This window comes from Pyxicephalus adspersus, chromosome 1, assembly GCF_032062135.1.
Source record: "Pyxicephalus adspersus chromosome 1, UCB_Pads_2.0, whole genome shotgun sequence".
In the NCBI taxonomy this organism is placed as follows: Eukaryota; Metazoa; Chordata; class Amphibia; order Anura; family Pyxicephalidae; genus Pyxicephalus; species Pyxicephalus adspersus.
This window is the reverse complement of record NC_092858.1, coordinates 67,670,837-67,689,965: the sequence shown is the minus strand read 5'-3', so window position 1 is coordinate 67,689,965 and position 19,129 is coordinate 67,670,837. Positions and strand designations below refer to the sequence as shown.

At 35.3% G+C, this 19,129-nt stretch overlaps 1 protein-coding gene across 1 annotated transcript in view; it reads left to right on the top strand.

Moving 5' to 3' along the window:
* The first annotated feature begins 9,383 nt into the window (after positions 1 to 9,383).
* Positions 9,384 to 19,129, top strand: part of GABRG3 (gamma-aminobutyric acid type A receptor subunit gamma3) — a 253,015-nt gene continuing 243,269 nt past the window's right edge. Inside the window, exons 1-2 of the mRNA XM_072412880.1 lie at positions 9,384 to 10,466; positions 12,547 to 12,695. Of these exons, the coding sequence (XP_072268981.1) occupies positions 10,393 to 10,466; positions 12,547 to 12,695 (223 nt within the window). The 5' untranslated portion in view covers positions 9,384 to 10,392. The remainder of the gene's footprint in view (positions 10,467 to 12,546; positions 12,696 to 19,129) is intronic.

The following is a 19,129-nucleotide window of genomic DNA, read 5'->3' as shown; positions in this document are numbered from 1 at the left end:
TTGTGTGTACCGTCGTTCCGTGATTGTGGATGGTTCTGCAGTACACTTTCTCCTTTACATGTCACTTCCTGCGTTGTTCAAACAATCGTATCTAGCGTGTGTACAATATTGGTGGATTATATTTGAATAATTGTATTGTTACAACATGTACAGAATTGGGGACAATACGATTGTTCAAAATAATCGTGCATAATCATTAGTCGTTCGTTTTCTAATGATATTTATTGCAAGTGTGTACCTAGCCTAAGCTTTGAAGGACGGGGAGCCTGTAATATATTAGCTCTATTTTTCCAAGATAAACATTGTTGACTTTACTGATGAGATTGTACATGTTAATACTTTTAACAAGGTTGTCGAGCTAATCACACATTAAAAATGATCTTAACTCAAAACTGCAAAAACTATAGGAAAAAAAAGTCGACAGTAAGGTTTCTTTCTGTAAAATGTGGGTGATGTGGAAAACCCTAAAGCTGTAGAGATTCTGATGACTATACATATGTTAGATTTGCTGTTATACTGAATTAACTTAAGACTGAGTTGTAGCACAAAAAGGGACTATTTTTGTATAAAATAAAGGACTCCCATATTGTTTCAATTTACAGTTACTGTCACAAATCAATCTTTTTTGCCTATCAAGTCACATTTCCAGACATGGATTAGTTGGGACTGCAAGCTCTTGTTATTCTGTTTTCTTTATATCAATTACAGTTGAAGGATCTGCTGTTATGTTCTGTAGTTTTTTTCTGTATGGCCTTTGTTACAGAAGTATATAAAAACAGAAACACATTTTAACAAAAACAAATGGAAACAGCTTTGGGCTTTCAGAGTTTTCTGATTTGCCATTGACCCTGGATTTATTTGTGTCTCTGCAGTGTTATAAATGTTCTTGCAGTAATTGAATGGATCTTGTTAATGGTTTGGAACAAAATACACTAACTACTAAAGGCTTCCATTCTGTGAATGAATTTTACTATACTGACCTCCAAATTGTAATAAATAATTAACTTGCAATCACGAACTAGGAAATCATCTTTACCAAAAAAACATTACAAATGTGATGGCCTAATGAGTAACATGGACAGTATATCATTTATACTAATTTTTTTACAGTATATCATTATTATCTGATCAAATGCCCTGCAATCACATTAATAGCCATCAGAAAATAAACTAAGTAAACATGTTTTTTTCAGTGATCTTATTTAAGAGAAGTTATGGTTTTTAAACATTTTTGTTCTTTACTATTGTAGGGATTACAGAAAAAGCTATTTTTATTGTTGCTTCTTTATGTTTACATAAATCACTAGCTGATTACCCGGATTTGCCTGGGTATTTATTTATTGCGATCCTATATTATACAGGAAAAGGATTTTATAGGTAAAAGTACAATACAATAGACAATAATACAATAGACAATAATACAAGTACAATAAGTACAATTATAAAGGAAAAGTACAATATACAATTAAAATACAATTTAATTAAATTACCCTAAATTAAATGATGTCATTTGTAAACATGAGTTGAATTTTCTGATGTTATTAAGAAAATGCTTTGACTATTTGAGGTATAATGTGTAATTCCAAAGTTCTTGTGGTGGTGTTTCCAGTTGGCAGAGCTTGACTTTTCCTTTTTTTGCAGCAAATACCAGGAGACTTCGATTTAAACATCTTGGCCTGACAGTAATGACAAACCATTGCCATTTTTCCTGATGGTAACACTTTATGCTGCAAAAAGTCTTTATAGTGGAATCCTTCTATTCCCATCCTCAGGATTTTCTTGTCTACGGTGTTGTTTCATTTTTTTTTTTTTTTGCATTTGATTGCACTCTGCATTATTACAGGGTCAGAAATTTGTAAAAGAGTCCAAAAAGTATGTAAGCAAAAGAAACACTGTCACTGAGCAATACCTACACACATACATGCAAATATACCTCTGACATATACCACAGTGCTGTACAAAGATAAAGGGAGCACTCACATGAGTCTGAGTCATATGTCTAGCAAATTTGGTTTAAATGTCTCCATGCGTTTCCGAGACATAGCAAGTTTGGTTGAAATGTCTCCATGCGTTTCCTAGTGATCACATACACACATATATATAACACATGCATACAAACATACATCAAAATGTAGCTCTGACATATAGCACAGTGCTGTACAAACATCAGCGATGCACTCACATGAGTCTGAGTCATATGTCTATCAAGTTTGGTTTAAAGGTCTCGATGCCTTACCGAGTGATGGTGGAACATACACACATACATACATACATCCAATATTAGCTCTGACATATAGCACAGCACTGTACAAAGGTGACTGGTGCACTCACATCAGTCTCAGTCATATGTATGGCAAGTTTGGCTGAAATGTCTCCATGCGTTTTTGAGTGATGGTGGAACATACACACATACATCCATTTTTTTATATAGCAGCAGATTATTGCACAAAGTAGTTCCCAACAGCTCCAATACAGCTGAATAGGATTGGTTGAGAGTGCAGCTGGAGGTGTGATACAGGGCTGCTATTTAGTAAGTCTAAAAGGGGGTTAAGTTTTTCTGTATTTCAGCTATTACAATATTAACAACACATGGAATACATTGGTTTCAGTAAGTCAGTTGACCTCTTTCTGACCTGCATTTTATCTGTGTAAGCAGGTTTTGAATTGTCACAGATTTGTAAGGGAAAAGAAAACCTTCTTATAGCAAAAAACAAAAAAGGAATAAAAAGCCCATTGCCCGAGGCCATTGTGGAGAACTGCAAAGCAGGAACGAAAGCCAGAGTATAAAGCAAATATGCCCTCGTACATAAACAATCGCAAACTACGCACAGACACAAATTTGTCTTACATTATTACTACTTGATTGCATCAAGCTTACCTTTTTTATATGTCTAGTTTAAGCAAAACTTTGAAAAATTTTTTTTTACAATTGTTTTTCAGTGACGATCAGAGCAAGGAAAACAGAAATCAATCAGGAAAAATTTATACACTTTTTAACATACCAGTAGATGGAATTTAATCAATAAATAGCAAGTTATTTTTCTAGCAGTCAATTACTTTTTAGCCGTTTATAAAAGAGATAGTTATAAAAATAGATCCTGGATGTACATTGCCTTTGGGGCTTTGCTCTCAGAATCCTCAAACACTTACAATATTCTTTATCTCTGTTGTGTTTTTAACAAAAGAAAATTAGTCCTTGTGTATAAAACCTGAAGATAGTAATACCATGTTGTACAAGGTCCTTTATGGTTTGCTTATGATAGTGAGACCTAAGAAATGATGGACAACTGGAGATATGTTCACATTGCTGTTCCAACCCTTGTTTTTAATAGAAAATTTCTCTATTGAAGCATAAACGTGACAGCCAGTTAGATTGCTTTCCTGCCCATATATCATAGGGGGGGTTAATTTGTGATAAAAATATTAGAAGGACATGCAGTGCTTTTCAAGGAAACCTTTGGGTAAATGGTCCAAACCTGTTGGTTTTTATATCAATGCTCAAGACTTTTACAATAATAGCATATGTGTGCCTGTTCAATGACTGTTGGAACTAATGTCTGCTCATAGATATCAAGGTATGTCAGTAAAAAGTGAAACATCTTTATTTTATTTAAATAAACACATTAATAAATTTAATTTAGCAACACACACACATAAAAATCCACTAAAACCTCAGTTAGTATTATGTACAATCTGTATATATTCAAAAATATTAAATATTACAAGAAAAATGAAGTGTAATTTTGCATCAATGCTGACAGCAAAAAAATACCAGCACTTGAAACTTACTAATAGGAAGCGTGTACTTGTATACAGAGAACAGAGATAACGGTGGGTCATGACTGTATCTGTAATTGTAAATAGACAGTAGGGATGCAATCAGGGCTCTGAAACTTGACGTTTTATAGAAACAATGTTGGAGCCAGTGGGGCATGCAGGAACTTGTGCATCTTCAAATAAAAGAGGCACCAGAGTGACACGCTGGGACAAGTATTTCTAAAAAAACTACTTCTTTGACTGGAGTAGGAACACAGTACACAGTAGGAAGGCTCATGGTATGGGATGTTAAAACTCCTAAGAGTAGACAAGTCAGTGGGACATTGTTTTGGTAGCAGAGGGAGACCAGTAGTTGGTGTTGTGACTTCTTGTGGAGACAAAAAAAAGACATCAGTGCAACATGCTGGGAATTATAACTATATATTTGATATCAGCTGAGAACGTTGATCAATTCCGTTCCATAGACTAATGGATCATGATGGCACTTGTACGTTGTGGAAACAAGGAATGCAAAAGAAGAAACTTAGACTACTAGTAGCTTAGAAAAAAAGATAAAAGGTTGCTTAATGTCATTGTCTTTATAGAAATGTTATAATCTAAAAATGTCCAAATGTAACATATAAAATTGGTATCAGTTTGAGATGTTTTATGATAATTCATAATTTACTGACAGGTGACCTCTTTATGATCTGCAATTGACCTGCCTTAAGTGGATTTTGCAACCCCTTAGACTTGTAAAAGAATGCAAAACATGCTTGAAACCAATAAAAGCATGTCACCTCAATGAATTGTAGATCAGCAGCAGTATGTCTCCTAAAGGAACCTAGTTCTTTTACAGAAACTGAAATACTTACAATGTTTTGCTTTGCTATGGCATGTATGCTCCAGCCGCTGAGCTAATGTCCATACCGTTTATGGTCATGTGGCTCTCGGATCCTAGAAGTGATGGAGCAAAGGGAATGGTGAGTATATTCTGCTATGGATTACTTTGCTCCAAATGCCCGAGCCTACATATATACTGTCTAATACTAGCCAATACTAGCCAATCCATCACAGAGCATCATGTCTTGCACAGTTCACTTTTGCCAATATCTGCAAAGGCCCATTTATACTTCCAGGAGACTTCCTTGCCATGCTCTATAAATCGTACCTAATTTCTTTTTGCAGTATCTGCCAGTAGGTTAATGAATATCATACTAAAAAAGTACACTAATGAAATTATTTTACAGAAGTAATAGGGACCACTCATGCTGTAAAATGAATGCTCATTTAGCTTAGTGATTTTTTTTTTAATTACCCTTGTTCGTGATTGGGTATTTAAAGTGAAAAAAGCTTTACTATATTCAGGTAGTGTTCACATTCCAAAATAAAACATTTACCATTTTAACAAACAAGCCTATTCATGATTCTGGTACTTTCTACCTCTGGTATTAAGACAGGTAGGGTCTCTGCTTCTCACTCGTATGGTGAATGCAAGAGCAACAACAAACTATAGTTGGAAGATTTTCTAATAAAGAAGATTTATCTCCTGCACAACTAAAACAAGCTGTAAAACACACTGTGATAAAAGTAATTTTATAAAAAACACTTCAAATAAGGCGGTAACCCATTTTTCTAAATAGGACACAGCTGGCTGCAATTGAAATTGCCGTATACACCTAAGATCTTTGCCATTCAGTAATCCACTGAACACCTATGTAGAAAAAATATAAAAACCTTCTCTTAGTCTCTACATACAATGACTGAAACATCCAAATGTCATTTTTATTATATATAAATGTATGGAATCTTTATTTCTATTACAATTGTATCATTATCAGCTGAATGGTCCGGTGCATTCCTGCTGTGCTTCTAATATAGGAGAACATGAAAGCAGGGTGAATGACCAAACAAACCTGTGTATACTAACAATACCATGTTGCAAGTCTTGGAATTCAGCAGCATTGTGTCTAATTCCTGGATGCTTCTTTTTACCTGCTATCCAAAATTTACCAAGCATTAGTGCCTTAAACACTATAATGGCTGATGAAAGACAAAAAAAAAGGGGACAAGCCATGATATGTATAGAAGAACTGTCAATCTGTATAGGCAGTAGTGTATAGATGTGCTCCTATGCCATTTGTTCACTGGAAAATATAGTCATTAAAAGATGGTAAATCATTGTTGTAATATAAAAATCTCAGGTGTTCGCCCTTTTTGCATGGATATTAAATTGAGTTGGGATTATTGCTCTATGGTAGGATCTTGCTGAGACCTGACAAAGAAGAACCCCTATACTTCAAAATGCTTTGATTTACTGCATCAGGCACATGTGTGCAATAACATCCCAGGTATATACAATATATATGATTCTGCATGGACTATAAGCTCAAAACTGGATGGTTACATACAGACAATATTTGCTTATTGCTACCAGTGAAATAATACAAATAATAGTTTTACATAGTTTGTTCAGTTTGTTCTGATCCTCCATCCATTTTTCAAAAAGGTAAAGAAATCAAATGATGGTCCTGCTACTCCTGCTGCTGTTGTTGTTTCCAGCTGGGTGGGGAGTAAGAAGATCAAATAGGGTAGGTTATATTATCTTACCTGGCATATTTTAAAGTGCCAAATTACTTAACTCTGAGCCCAATGGATTACTGGACCAAGAAACATGAGGACAATATTAGTTACACTTATAGAAATCTAACCCTAGATTATGGAACAGTACTACAGTGGCACTTTCAGTAAGCCAGAAATGAAGAATGAAGAGCAATACTTTCATGCTGCATGCTTTGGGACTTTATCCAGCATTATGGATCCAGATGCAACTCTGTGCTATAGATTTTTTACAGTCTGTTTCAAATCTTTTATTTCCACAAGGCATTAGTTAGATGGAAATGCGCACTTCTTGGGAATGTAATGAAGCATTTTACAGCGAATTCGAATTTGATTAAACAATTTCTTAGGAAGTAAACTGCACAAGCTGATCACTGCAAGATAGCAGAGTATACACAGACAACCATTACAGCACTGTATGTACAGTAAAACTGAATGCATAATCATAGTAACTGGGAGAAATAAATAATTATTGAGAATAAACTAGAATTTTCTCTGATCAGGAACAAATAATGGCTTTCCTAAATACCACTCCTATAAACTAAACCTTAGAAAGAGTCTAGAAGGCAGAGAATGGTAAATGAACCCCATACATACTCACTATTAGAGGGAGCATTGCAGGAACGCTGTCTAGTAAAGCGTTTCCGTTGTCAGCCACAAGGGGATTCTGCAGGCAAGGAGTCATTTACAAATGCCGAATTACTTCTGCTTCCAGGAGCTGCATTCAAGTAATTGGCAAAGAGGTCATTTTGTCTCCCTTTGTTTAAAAATTATAGTAAGATCTGCGGACCTAATGGAAATACTTTTTCACTAACACTTTTGATGAGAGATAGCACAGCTCCCCTTTTCAGACGAAGGCGCTGACCACTATTCTGGTGCTGAACGCTACCTGCCATACTGCTGCCTTATTCTAACCACCAACCTTCCTTTACCGAACCTTAACCCTTTATTTCCTAGTGCCTAACCCCCCTTCTGGTGTCTAACCTTAACCCCTTTTTCCACATAGCGCCTAACTTTAACCCTTTTCTTCCTACTGCCCAATCCCCTTCTTGGCGTCTAACATTAACCCATTCCTACCTAGTACCTAACCTTAACCTATTCCTCCCTAGTGTCTCACCTTAACCCATCCGTGTCTAGTGCCTAATGCTGTTTCTTAGTTCCTAACTTTAACTATTTTCTACCTAGTGCCTAACTTTAACCCTTTATTCCCAGTGTCCAACGTTAACAATTTCCTTTATACTGCCTAACCCTCACCTTGGTGCCTAACTTAACCCATTCCTAGTTAGTAGCAACATAAACCATTCCTACCTAGTGCCTGACTTTAACCCTTTCCTTCCCAGTGCCCAACGATAACCCTTTCCTTTATACTGCCTAACCCTCTTCTTGGTGCCTCACCTAAACCATTCCTAGTTAGTAGCGACATAAACCATTCCTACCTAGTGCCTGACTTTAACCCTTTCCTTCCTAATGCCCGACTTTAACCTTTTCCTTTAAACTGCCTAACCCTCTCCTTGGTACCTCACTTAAACCATTGCTACTTAGTAGCGACATAAACCATTCCTACCTAGTGCCTGACTTTAACCCTTTCCTTCCTAGTGCCTAACCTTAACCTATTCCTAACCAGTGCTTAAACGTTATCCTTACTTTTTTTACTGCTTAACCCATAACACTAACCCCTTTCCCACTCCGTTTTATAATAATAATCTTTAAAATACTTAACCCCTAACTCTCCCCGCCATTCTCAGTGCCTAACCTTTAGCCCTTCTTAACTGGTGCGTAGCCTCTCTGCCCAATGCCAAACCTTATTCACTCTGTCTAGTGCCTAATCATAACCATAGGTTAACCTACCCAAAACTTTAACCCGAACACGAACACTAGGTTCTTTGCCTTACAGGTAGCAAAATCTAACCTGTAAATAAATATGATAGAACATCAGAATCGTTTTATCATTCTCAATGACACATTCTTGGCAATATAACTATAATGACATTTTAGATTATTCTTGCATTTACCTAAACTCCAATAATTATGTTATATTGGACTTAACTAGTATCTCATTTGTACCTGTACACTACATATAATTCATTTTGTAGAAGCCAGGAGTTTTTTTTCCCAGTAAAACATTTATCAGCTCAGTTAATTAGCTATCAGTGTCCTTATCATAAGTGTACTTTTTCTAGAAGGGAAGATGCATAAATTTAACATTATAGGCTAATAATGGCATGTTGCATAATGATAACTCATTATCTCAGAGGTAGCCTAAACAGGGAATACCAATTGCAGTAATATTTATTAGGATTTAGGTGTGTATGCCTTTGATTAGTGTAAATCAGCGAAATAATCATAATTACTTCCAATGTGAACTAAATCAAAACAGCTAAACGATGATACATGTGCAACTTCTCACGTCAATGTAACTTTCCTTGTGTAGCTAACAGTCTCACTAATGCAGAAAATATTCTACACAGTGGAGACTAAATCTAAAATATTAATATAGGATCATCTTCCAGTGTTTTGACTAAATCTAAAACATCTGATTGGCTGATATGGGAAATTTCCACCAGCTATTAACCCTTTGCATTCATTGCTATTTTCACTGCACACAATGGCCATAAGCTATTAACTCGTCACATACACTGTTATTTGCACTGCTCACATTATGATCTATTAACCGTTAACATACATAGCTGTTCTCTCTGCTCACTTTATTTATTATCTATTAACCCTGTGCATACACAGCTATTTTCACTGCTCACAATGTCCGTGATCTATCTGAACTCTTTATATACACAGCTATTTGCCCTGCTTACTCTTTACTTACCCTGCTATTCGCCCTGCTCACAGTGTCCATGGTTTGCTAACCCTTTATGTGTATTGTGATCTAGGAAGGTGGGCTGCTCATTGTCTGCCCCCAACTATGATGTATTCCTGTTCTATCATACAGATGGTATCAGGAATCCTGGCATGAATTCCTATGGCATGTGATGGCTTGATAGCAGTTGGAATGATGTGGCTACTACCATCAGTACAGTGTAATGAACTTTCCTGTTTGCAGTTGCTGCTGAGTAGGAAAGATCTGAGATAACTGCTCTGTGCATATGATGTGCTTGTGTTCTCCTCTGTGAATTAAGTTTTCTAGAGTTATTTCTGCTATTGTGATTGCAGAGAAGCAGAAGACAAGAATGAAGCTTGGTTAGCTGTGGTCATCATGGGCAGATGATTGTACAGCACCTTTTTTATTCTCCCTTTTTCTGGAATATGACAATCTCCTGCCTGTCATTTTGGGTGAGTTATGTCTGTCAACTTGTGTTCCCCCCATCTCCAGCAATGATGATGCTTCTCAGACCTCTCACTCCGCCTCAATTTCTAAGGATTGTTCCCTAATCACAAGAAAAGCAAGTATTTTATGACTGGATCACATGGAGCAATGTACTGACTGATACCAACAGCAGCCACCAAGTAACAGATTACCCTTGTGACATATTTCCCTTTGTGCGTTTTGCTATTGGGATGCTCCTTCTGGAGTCTTGCTGCATAGGTGCATATATTGCAGGTAGATTCCTGGTGATCAGGAAGAACATGGTGCTTGTGGATCTAAATCCTCCTCCAGTCCAGTTTCTGCTTGCATTGAAGACAGTCGATCGCTTTGATGCCTCTTGGAACTGAAGGTGTTACACTTTGGATATAGGTGTGCTTCTTTCACTGTGCCTTTTGCTGCTTCTTGCTTTGGATTAGGAACTGCTGTATAAAATCCTATGTACACACATACAACAAGTACAAGAGGAGAGGCAGAGTCCATCTGAGTGTAATTACAAGAAAAGTGCAGGATTTCTTTCCTTCCCTGAACGCAGCTGGCATAGATCTAAGGAGCCTTGCTTATCTTTGCATATGGAAACATTGCACTGGCAATCTACAAAATCAAGCCAAGTCTAAGTTACAGTCAAAGAGGAACAAATAGATTTTTTTATTTGCATCACTGTGGGCTCATTGCATACTATTATATTTTGTACAGGGTACATGATGCCACTGCTTGCAGTCATGTCTGCTAAGCTTCTAGTGCTTTTCCTTTTACTGTCTGTTTTCCAAGCCTGGTAAGTAAAAAATCCTCATTTATTGTAATGTTGTGCTTTATATCTTCATTGTGTTGCACTGATATAACAGAAGCTAGTTGATTCAGTTTTGTCTTCTCTGTTTGCACATTTAAATCATTGCTTGTTCAGAGTCCTGATGAAAGTGATTGATTGTCTTCATATTAGTGAGGAAATTGAACTGAAAGAACTGATGCTGCTATGGTACTGTGCTGCTCCCTGTTTCTTCTCTCAGGAAGTTGGTATTTCAGTTTATTGCTTTATAAAATATCCAGTATAGCAAATGACAAAACATTAAGTAAGCATTCTTTGTAAAAATTACTGTAATCTACCAACTGGTGGGTGACATTTTATAGAAATGCTACCTGTCTGAGCATTACTCACACTTCTATAATACTAACTTTACTAAATACTATGCAAACAGCACTTATGCACTGCTTTCCCTTGATTTCTAATTGTGAGGTTGATAATAATATGGCTTGTAAGGATGCCACTTCATTTTCACTGGTGGCAGTAACATTTATCTTCTTTTGTTGGGACCAAGCCAATAAATGAAAAAGACATTTTAGCTGTGAGAAGTAGACTTACTGTAATCATACAATTCAAAAGGCAAGACTAGTAACCCATAACACTAAATATAAAAACAGTGCAGCTTTTATTGCTCTGCCCATTCTAAAATAATTACATTGTGGTTGGTTCCCATGAGTTATTAGGAACTGATTGGTTTTTAAATGGTGTCTTTTTTAACTTTATGCTATTTATTTGAGCAGAGACTGTTTTTGCCACTAATGACAATGACATTTATTCTGTGGTATTATATGAGGCTACTATAAATGAAAAATGGAGTACATAAAGCTATATAGCTATAAATGATATTATTCTGCTAGAATCCTGCTTATGGTTTTTTTTTATAGTTTCAAAGAGAATTGGCACAACTTGAAAAAATTGAAAAAAGAGGGCGGTTTTATGGTAATTTAAGATTTGCAACATGTACTGCCTGATACCTCTGGAAGAGAGTGGACCACATCATGAAGAAAGTAGCTTCCATTTAATCTTCCTGTCTCCCCTTGAAACTTAGTAAGACAGTGTGCCTGCCAATGACTAATATCAGACAAGAAGTATGGTGTCTGTATCTGGCTGACTCTGTAATACATTTTTCTTGTAGGGCCTGTGACAAGGATATTAATTCTTTAACATAGACTGGTCAACTTCCCTGCTCCAGCTGAGTTCTATTACATTTAGTATTGCCTAAGAGCACTGTCAATGTAATGGCTTATCCTTGCTCTTGTCTTATTCATTGCTTGAGTATTGGGCTTTCACAAATCTTGTTAGGAGGGAAGTTTTGTGCCATGGAAGCTTATAATACATATTCATTATCCCTGGCTTGGTTATAAAATGTTATAGGTCTTGAGTGTCTATTTCTTTTTAGTGCTTAATTTTGCAAAAAGGAAATTAGTGTGTGGCAAACTATAGGGGACAGAATAACAGTAGAAAATGTCATGGCCTGGGGGGTTACATTGGAACAATTATCATTAGCATTATATAGTCACATCTCAGCTGCAGTTTTTTTGCTAAGTATAGCTGTATTAATTCAATGGAACCCGTACAGTTTATGATGAAGGCAGAATATTTAAAATACTGCTAGTTCTGACTTTCCAAATCTAATCAAAAGGTTTCTATTCAGCTGGTATAATATATGTCACATTAAATATATATATATATATATATATATATATATATATATATATGTGTGTGTGTGTATTTTTTTAATACACACCTTTTTTTTAAATGAATGATTATGTAATGCTATCTGAATCTTTACTGGATTGTTTTATAATGCAGTAGATCATATGTGCTGTGAAGAACAATAGGTCTGTCTAATATTGAAGACAGATCCTGGAAACAATGCTCTGTTTTGTTGCCGTTTATATGCATGTTCGTTGCTTTCATCATATACATATGGATGTTTATTGCTTTAAATGTACATTTAAAGCATAGTGCAGACATCCACAAACATAGCCAATGTTTTAAAGAAAAACAGTATATTAAAGAATGCATCAGTAAACAGTTTACTTTACTGCAGCTCTCAGAAGATTGATGATGATGAATATGAAGATTTAACAATAAACCAAAAATGGGTACTGGCTCCAAAAACACAAGACACTGATGCTACACTTATACTCAACAAGTTGCTGAAAGAATATGACAAGAAGCTGAGACCTGACATTGGAAGTGAGTTTTCTGTTTAATTTTAATTGAACTATAAAAAGAACAGTGGAAATGGTGGTAACAGTGCAGCCAATATGTTTATAAACTTTAGAGTAATGTACAGTTGATGTTTGTATATGTTTCACATTTGATAAAAGCCACAGGGGCAATCACAAACAAGAGTGTGATTACATATTTAACGTACAGGAAAACTAATGCAACAACATACATTGACATACATTATATATAATATATATACAGTAATAGGCAACTACTTGTGTTCATTTACGGAAGCATTTGTATTTTTGACTCACAGCAAAGTAGTAAGTTATCGTCAAATAAAAGCGACTCTGCCAAATGTTGCAACTGCCATACCATAAGCAATAGAAAATCTCTGGTTTGAGACTCTTCTTCATAGATCTTCAGGTAGCTACACAGAGAACTGTGCTGCACCTTGGTACTGATGATTCTTATTCAAAATGGCTTTACCTAGAACAATTTAAATGATAATATATACATTAAGAGGCTTGCAAACATACTTTATCTAGAAAAATGCTGTATTGTCACTCTCTTTTGATTTTATTTAAAAAAAATATAATTTTCATATAAAGTCAAGTAAAATAGTGGTTGATTTAGTAAAAGAGCACTGGGTTTAAAAAAATGAAACTGTGCAATCTCCCAACACAACTGTATTTTGCAGTTAATTCAAAGGAATTGTTGTTGTTAGCACTAAAATGAGCGTTAAGAATACCGCAGTCTAATTAGTTTGAAGAATGGAAGAGCTCTGAGCTGGAGTCCAGGCCCCAGTGATATAAGAAATTCAGGACCATGGAACTCCCCACATACGCAGGAGCAGATTCTGGCAATAATACAGGCACCTACAGGAAGTTTATGGAAGCAATTTGATATTGTAGCAGCTCATAACATTTGATCAGGTATTTTTCTATGTTACCTTGTAAAAATATACCACAATATTTTTAACAGGATGCTGCCCAGTGTTACAAACTGGGTTAAATCATCTTCATTGATTCTCCTTGTTTGGTCCTCATCAAGATTAGAATTTTAGGTGTTTAGAAAGGAGAACAATGGCAACCCTAATCCAATCCTATCTTCATTCTATCCTAAAAGAAATATCCTCTGTAAGTAACAGTAGAGTCAAGATCTAGATGCCTATTACTGGTTCTGATATATGTAGCTTGCTGGAAATGAATGCCTGGTCTTTTTTAAACTGCCTGCTGTATGTTTGCATCTTGTAAAGGAGTCTAGGCTTTGAAACTATTACTAACCACATAGAAGATCACCTGAGAAAACAGAAGTCCACTTCAGATGGGGGATCATTTAAGGAAAAATAAATGGAAGGGTTGAGGAATTTTAAGCAACAAGTATATATTAAATTTTTTTGATGAAATTAGTCGAAAAAAGGTTGCAAATGAATAAAATAAATCATCTTTAGGATGAATAGGAATTATGATGTTTTCCTTAACGCCATATGAAAGCTGGGTAATTTTGACTGAGAATAGATCAGACATTGACAATAATTATTAGAAAATATTTACACACTGCCTGCCAACATGAGCAGAAGATAAAGGCTGCTGGAGTAATATGTTAATGCCAACTCTTCTGTAAAAGTCACACTTGGCTTTGCCATTCCAACCTACCTAGTATTATTACTGGTTATTTATCCTGATAAACAGTATTATTAAACCACAACTTCAAGCGTGTGAAAAAGGTGTTAAGTAGAAATAGGTGTGAAGATAGAAGACAAAGCCACAGTTTTAGTGGAAAAAATGGGATTTTCCATCTAAATTTAGCTGCCCATATCTCTGGATCTATCAACTGATTTATTGTTATGTATTTTTTATTGAAAGTGACCTCTGTTTATGGATTCTTTCAGCAAATGCCTTATTTGAATTGCTTAGCTTTATGACAGAAACACTTTTTATGATAATCATAACAATATTAGGCGAAGGGGAGATAGTTTGCCAAAAAATTGGATTTGTAGCATATCGGGCTGATTTGGATTGATCAGATGTTTTAAATGGTTTATTGATGGATCTATAGACGTCTTACCTGCTCACCACTTATTTACTACAGAGCACACATGACCTCTCGCCTCACCCACCTATAAATACACCTTGAATTTTAATGGTATATTTGTATACTGTTTGAAAAAGACCCACTAAATATATCTGCTTTGCAATGATATGGCTCATCTATTAGATTGTTCACTGTGCAAGATACTTTCACCACTAATGATGGGGATCAAGTAGAAGACTTGAAGCAAAATTTACATATGTATTGCCTTTGAACTATGGTTGGCATTTGGAGTTACAATGACCAATAATGTGCCACCCTATTACTGTAAATAGAAGTGGGCATGGCATCAAGGTGTGTTGAAGAAGTGCACATGGAAAGAATAGGAAAAGCTGCCACTTGTGTGATATAAGGGTCATTTAGGTAAATATTTTCATTCCGATTGATCATTCTTTGGTTAATCAACCAATTTGCCAAAATGGAGGGCAGAGTTTTGCAATCTTCCCCATTTTTTGTAACAATCCTTTTCTCAATGTTAAAAGGGTAGGAGATTGTGAGGGATTTATGGTAGAATTTGAAAGCTACAATAACTTGGAACAGCTATTGTATTTTTTTGGGGGACTGTATTGTAGTTACTCCTCCATTGTAATGGATGTGAACTTCTAAACGAATGAAAGGATCCTTTACTACTCCTTACATGACAGGGATCCATAGTAAATAATCTGACTGATAACAGAACTGGATTCACTGGATCACTGGTGCAAAAAATCTAATTCTAAGGTTGTACGATTTGCTTAATACTAGTAATATTTGTTTTACTACAAATATGTATAACAAATACTGAGATATTTCTATGGCATGCTAAACACCTGATTGTTTTTGTAAATGCAATACTGTTTGTGGTGGTAGGGACTGCTCATTCTCTGTCACAAATTTTAGTACAATTGGATTTATTGTGTATTGTTAATGTATATGACTTACTCTTCCATTTTGTGTAAAAAATCCAAGTCCTAGTAAGTGAGGTTTTCAAATTACTAATGTATAGATATACTAAGCACATTTATTAACATTGCTGACTGTTCACAGTCTCCCCTCCTATTGTGTGTTACTTCCTCCACCACCTGGATTGTAAGCTCTTCAGGGCAGGGTCCTCTCCTCCTGTGTAACTGTCTGTATTAGTCTGTCATTTGCAACCCCTATTTTATGTACAGTGGTGCGTAATATGTTGGCTCAATATAAATCCTCTTTATTAATAATAATAATAATAATAATATTGTTAGTAAAACTGTACTAAAAAGCCACGGATCCAGATAAAATAATCATGGCCTTATATATGCAAGAAAATGTGTGTGTTGATGTAGAAATTAATGGCAGAAAGAAAGGCTTTTAAACATATTAATGCATTGAAAAACAGTATTATGAAAAAAATGAGCTATCCTTTTTTAAACATGTTTTTCAAGAATTTATGCTATATTCACACACAAAAAAATAGATTTTCAGCAAACATCATGTTTCATAACCACATTAGTATTTTTTATTATTAGTAGTATTTTAGTAATACTCTTAGTATTTATTTAGTATTATTAGTATTTTAATTTTTGCACAGTAACTTCAAAATAGGACTGAGGACAAGAAATATCCACACCACACAATGATTCAGTTTTCCCGATAGGGTGGTTGCCTTCAAAGGGGTTTTTAGCACTCCCCCTGTCACCAAAGAGGGGATAGCCAGTGTGTGGGTGTGATCATGCAAGAGTTAAATAAAACATGTATACAAGTTTAGGATTCACCCTAAAACTTTCAACTAAAAAATATATAGTAAAAAATCTTTTGTTCTGAACTGGGTTTCTAATAGATTAGCATATTCTCCCCTTCCTGCAATGATCAGTCTTGGGTGAAAACAGAGGAGTCTTAACTATAAAACTAAACCCATTGAGTGTTTAGAAAGGGTCTCCCTGGTAATAGATCAGCCTTCAAGAAAGCACACAGCTGTAGAACAAAAGATTACCTTGTTGCCATAGTGCCATAGTAGTTGTAAAGGTATGGGATTTTTCGGTTGTTAGTAAAAGACAAAGTAACATATTTATATATATTTATATATATTACATATACATATGTGTGTGTGTGTACAAAACTGACAAAAAAATTCTTTAGTTCTCCAGTACAATATTACAGTAAGATAGGAAAGTCCATCTAACTGACAGGTTATCACAATATTGTTAAATTCCTTTTCCAACGCGTTTCGCAAATAGCTTTCTTAGGGGATATTCATAGGAAATTTAGAATTTCGATCCACTCCAATAGTGTGCTGGAAGAGATTAGATATACTTCTCAAAGGGGTTAATGTAGATATCCATTTCCAGGATAGTAAATTCAGTGAAGTTTTGGTTTCAGAGGAACTCTTTCCAAAAATGTCAGAAATGTCTTAGACTAGCAAGCATCCCCTGTCCGGGCATCAAGTTTGGTGAGAATATTAATAATAGTAGTGCTAGGTATATGTGGGTGGAGTCATCTGTGTGTGTGGGTGGGGAAACTTAGGATTCACTTTAAAACTTCCAACTAAAATATTTCTAGTAAAATAGGTCTCCATTGGATATATTTCTTCCCACCAGTAACCTGACAGTAATTTTATGACCTCACCACTTTGTAAAGTTATGCTGGAGTTATGCTTTACCTTATCCATTGTAAACACAGCAAATATGGCTGTGTAAAATTTACTAAATCACTTTAAATGTAAAAACTATGTACTTTTTCCTGGTAAATGGTTTGTATTGTTTGCATTGACACATTTTCAAACTTACTGTTCAGGGCATATTTTTTTAGCTATAAATGTGGTGTTAACCAACCATTCACTTCAGATACATGAATCATTTTAATTTAAAACACATGCACCATTAGGATTGATCTGCTGTAAATGATTTCGCATTACCTGCTTTATTAATAATTAATATTATTATTTTATTGGCATATTTATAGCATAACTCCAGGCTAATAAAACATAAACACCCAAAAATGCAGCTATGTATTCACTAAAATGTATTTAATGATAAATATTTTAAGTGTCCCCTGTACAGAAGTCCTCTGGGGGAAATCAGCACTTTTGGCCAGTGGGACTCAGTGTACATGTGCTGACGGGGGACATATTGAAGCTGGAATAATTAGGGCCCATTTTATCTTCATCGTGCTGCTACTCAATGCACATATTTTCATGCATTTAAGAAGACCTACCCTAATGCTAATTAACTGGATGTAAAGTATTTGTTATCAGAATTTCAATCGTATACCTATAAAACCTATAAAACACATCCAGATAGTATATTGAGCTGTATATTCATTTTGGATCAATGATTCAGAAGATATTATAGACAGAGGATCAGAACGCCATCCAGACAAACAGTAATATATAGAACCAGGTCAGCTTCGCAGCTTACATGTTCTCTCAGTATAAATCCATTTTAACCTCCCCAGCGGTAACCCTGTATGACTCGGGGTAAAAAAACAAAGGAGTAACCCCGAGTCACACTCGGGGTAGTTTAAAAAGTAAAAAACAAACACTTACCTGCTCCCATCAGCATCCCCCAGCGTCCTCCAGTGTCCCGCCATCCTCTGGCCGTGTCCTCTTTATCTGTCCCCCGGTAAGTGCACTGACGTTCTCCGGGAGTTCCCAGTGACGTCAGCGCATACAGCTGCTGCTAGGGGAGGCAGGAATTTCAAATTATTTTGTATTGCATATAATACAAAATAACTGTATTGAATAATAAAGCTATAATAAAATTTGAATATGAATAATAAAGTTTGAAACACTAAATCATGTCAAAGTTTTTTAAATTTATTTTTTTTTATTTATTTTATTTATTATTTTGACATGATTTTGTGTTTCATACTTTATTATACTCATATTTTTATATTATATTGAAAAATACGTTTTCATGAAAAACAATGTACCGCTTTTAGACATATAAATCCGGACAGATATAAACCGCCCAGGAGGTTAAGAAGTGTTGGCGCATGCTGTGTTAGGCATATTCTACAACAATATTGAGCTACAACAAACTTCAATACATGACATTGGCATTTCTGAAGTTTTAGCACAATGTCCACTGTGATGGGTTTTAGCCCAGGTGCAATTGGGAAATTTGTTCTTATTTAGCATATAGAATGACATATTTTCTACTGTTCTAGGTCTCCAAGGTCTACTTTTCATGTTGGTAAGGTTAATAGTTATTCAATATGTTGTTAAACAGAACGCTCATCAACTCATTACAATATTTTCTTTTTTTGTCCATGTGACCTAGGGCCTACTAATAGTTAAAGTGCAAGCTTCATATGACAAACTAATAACTCTAACTGTATTTTTGAAGTATGTAAATACATATGGAAAGGCATTGAAAGGAATCTAATCTTCCTACAGGTTTATACTGAAA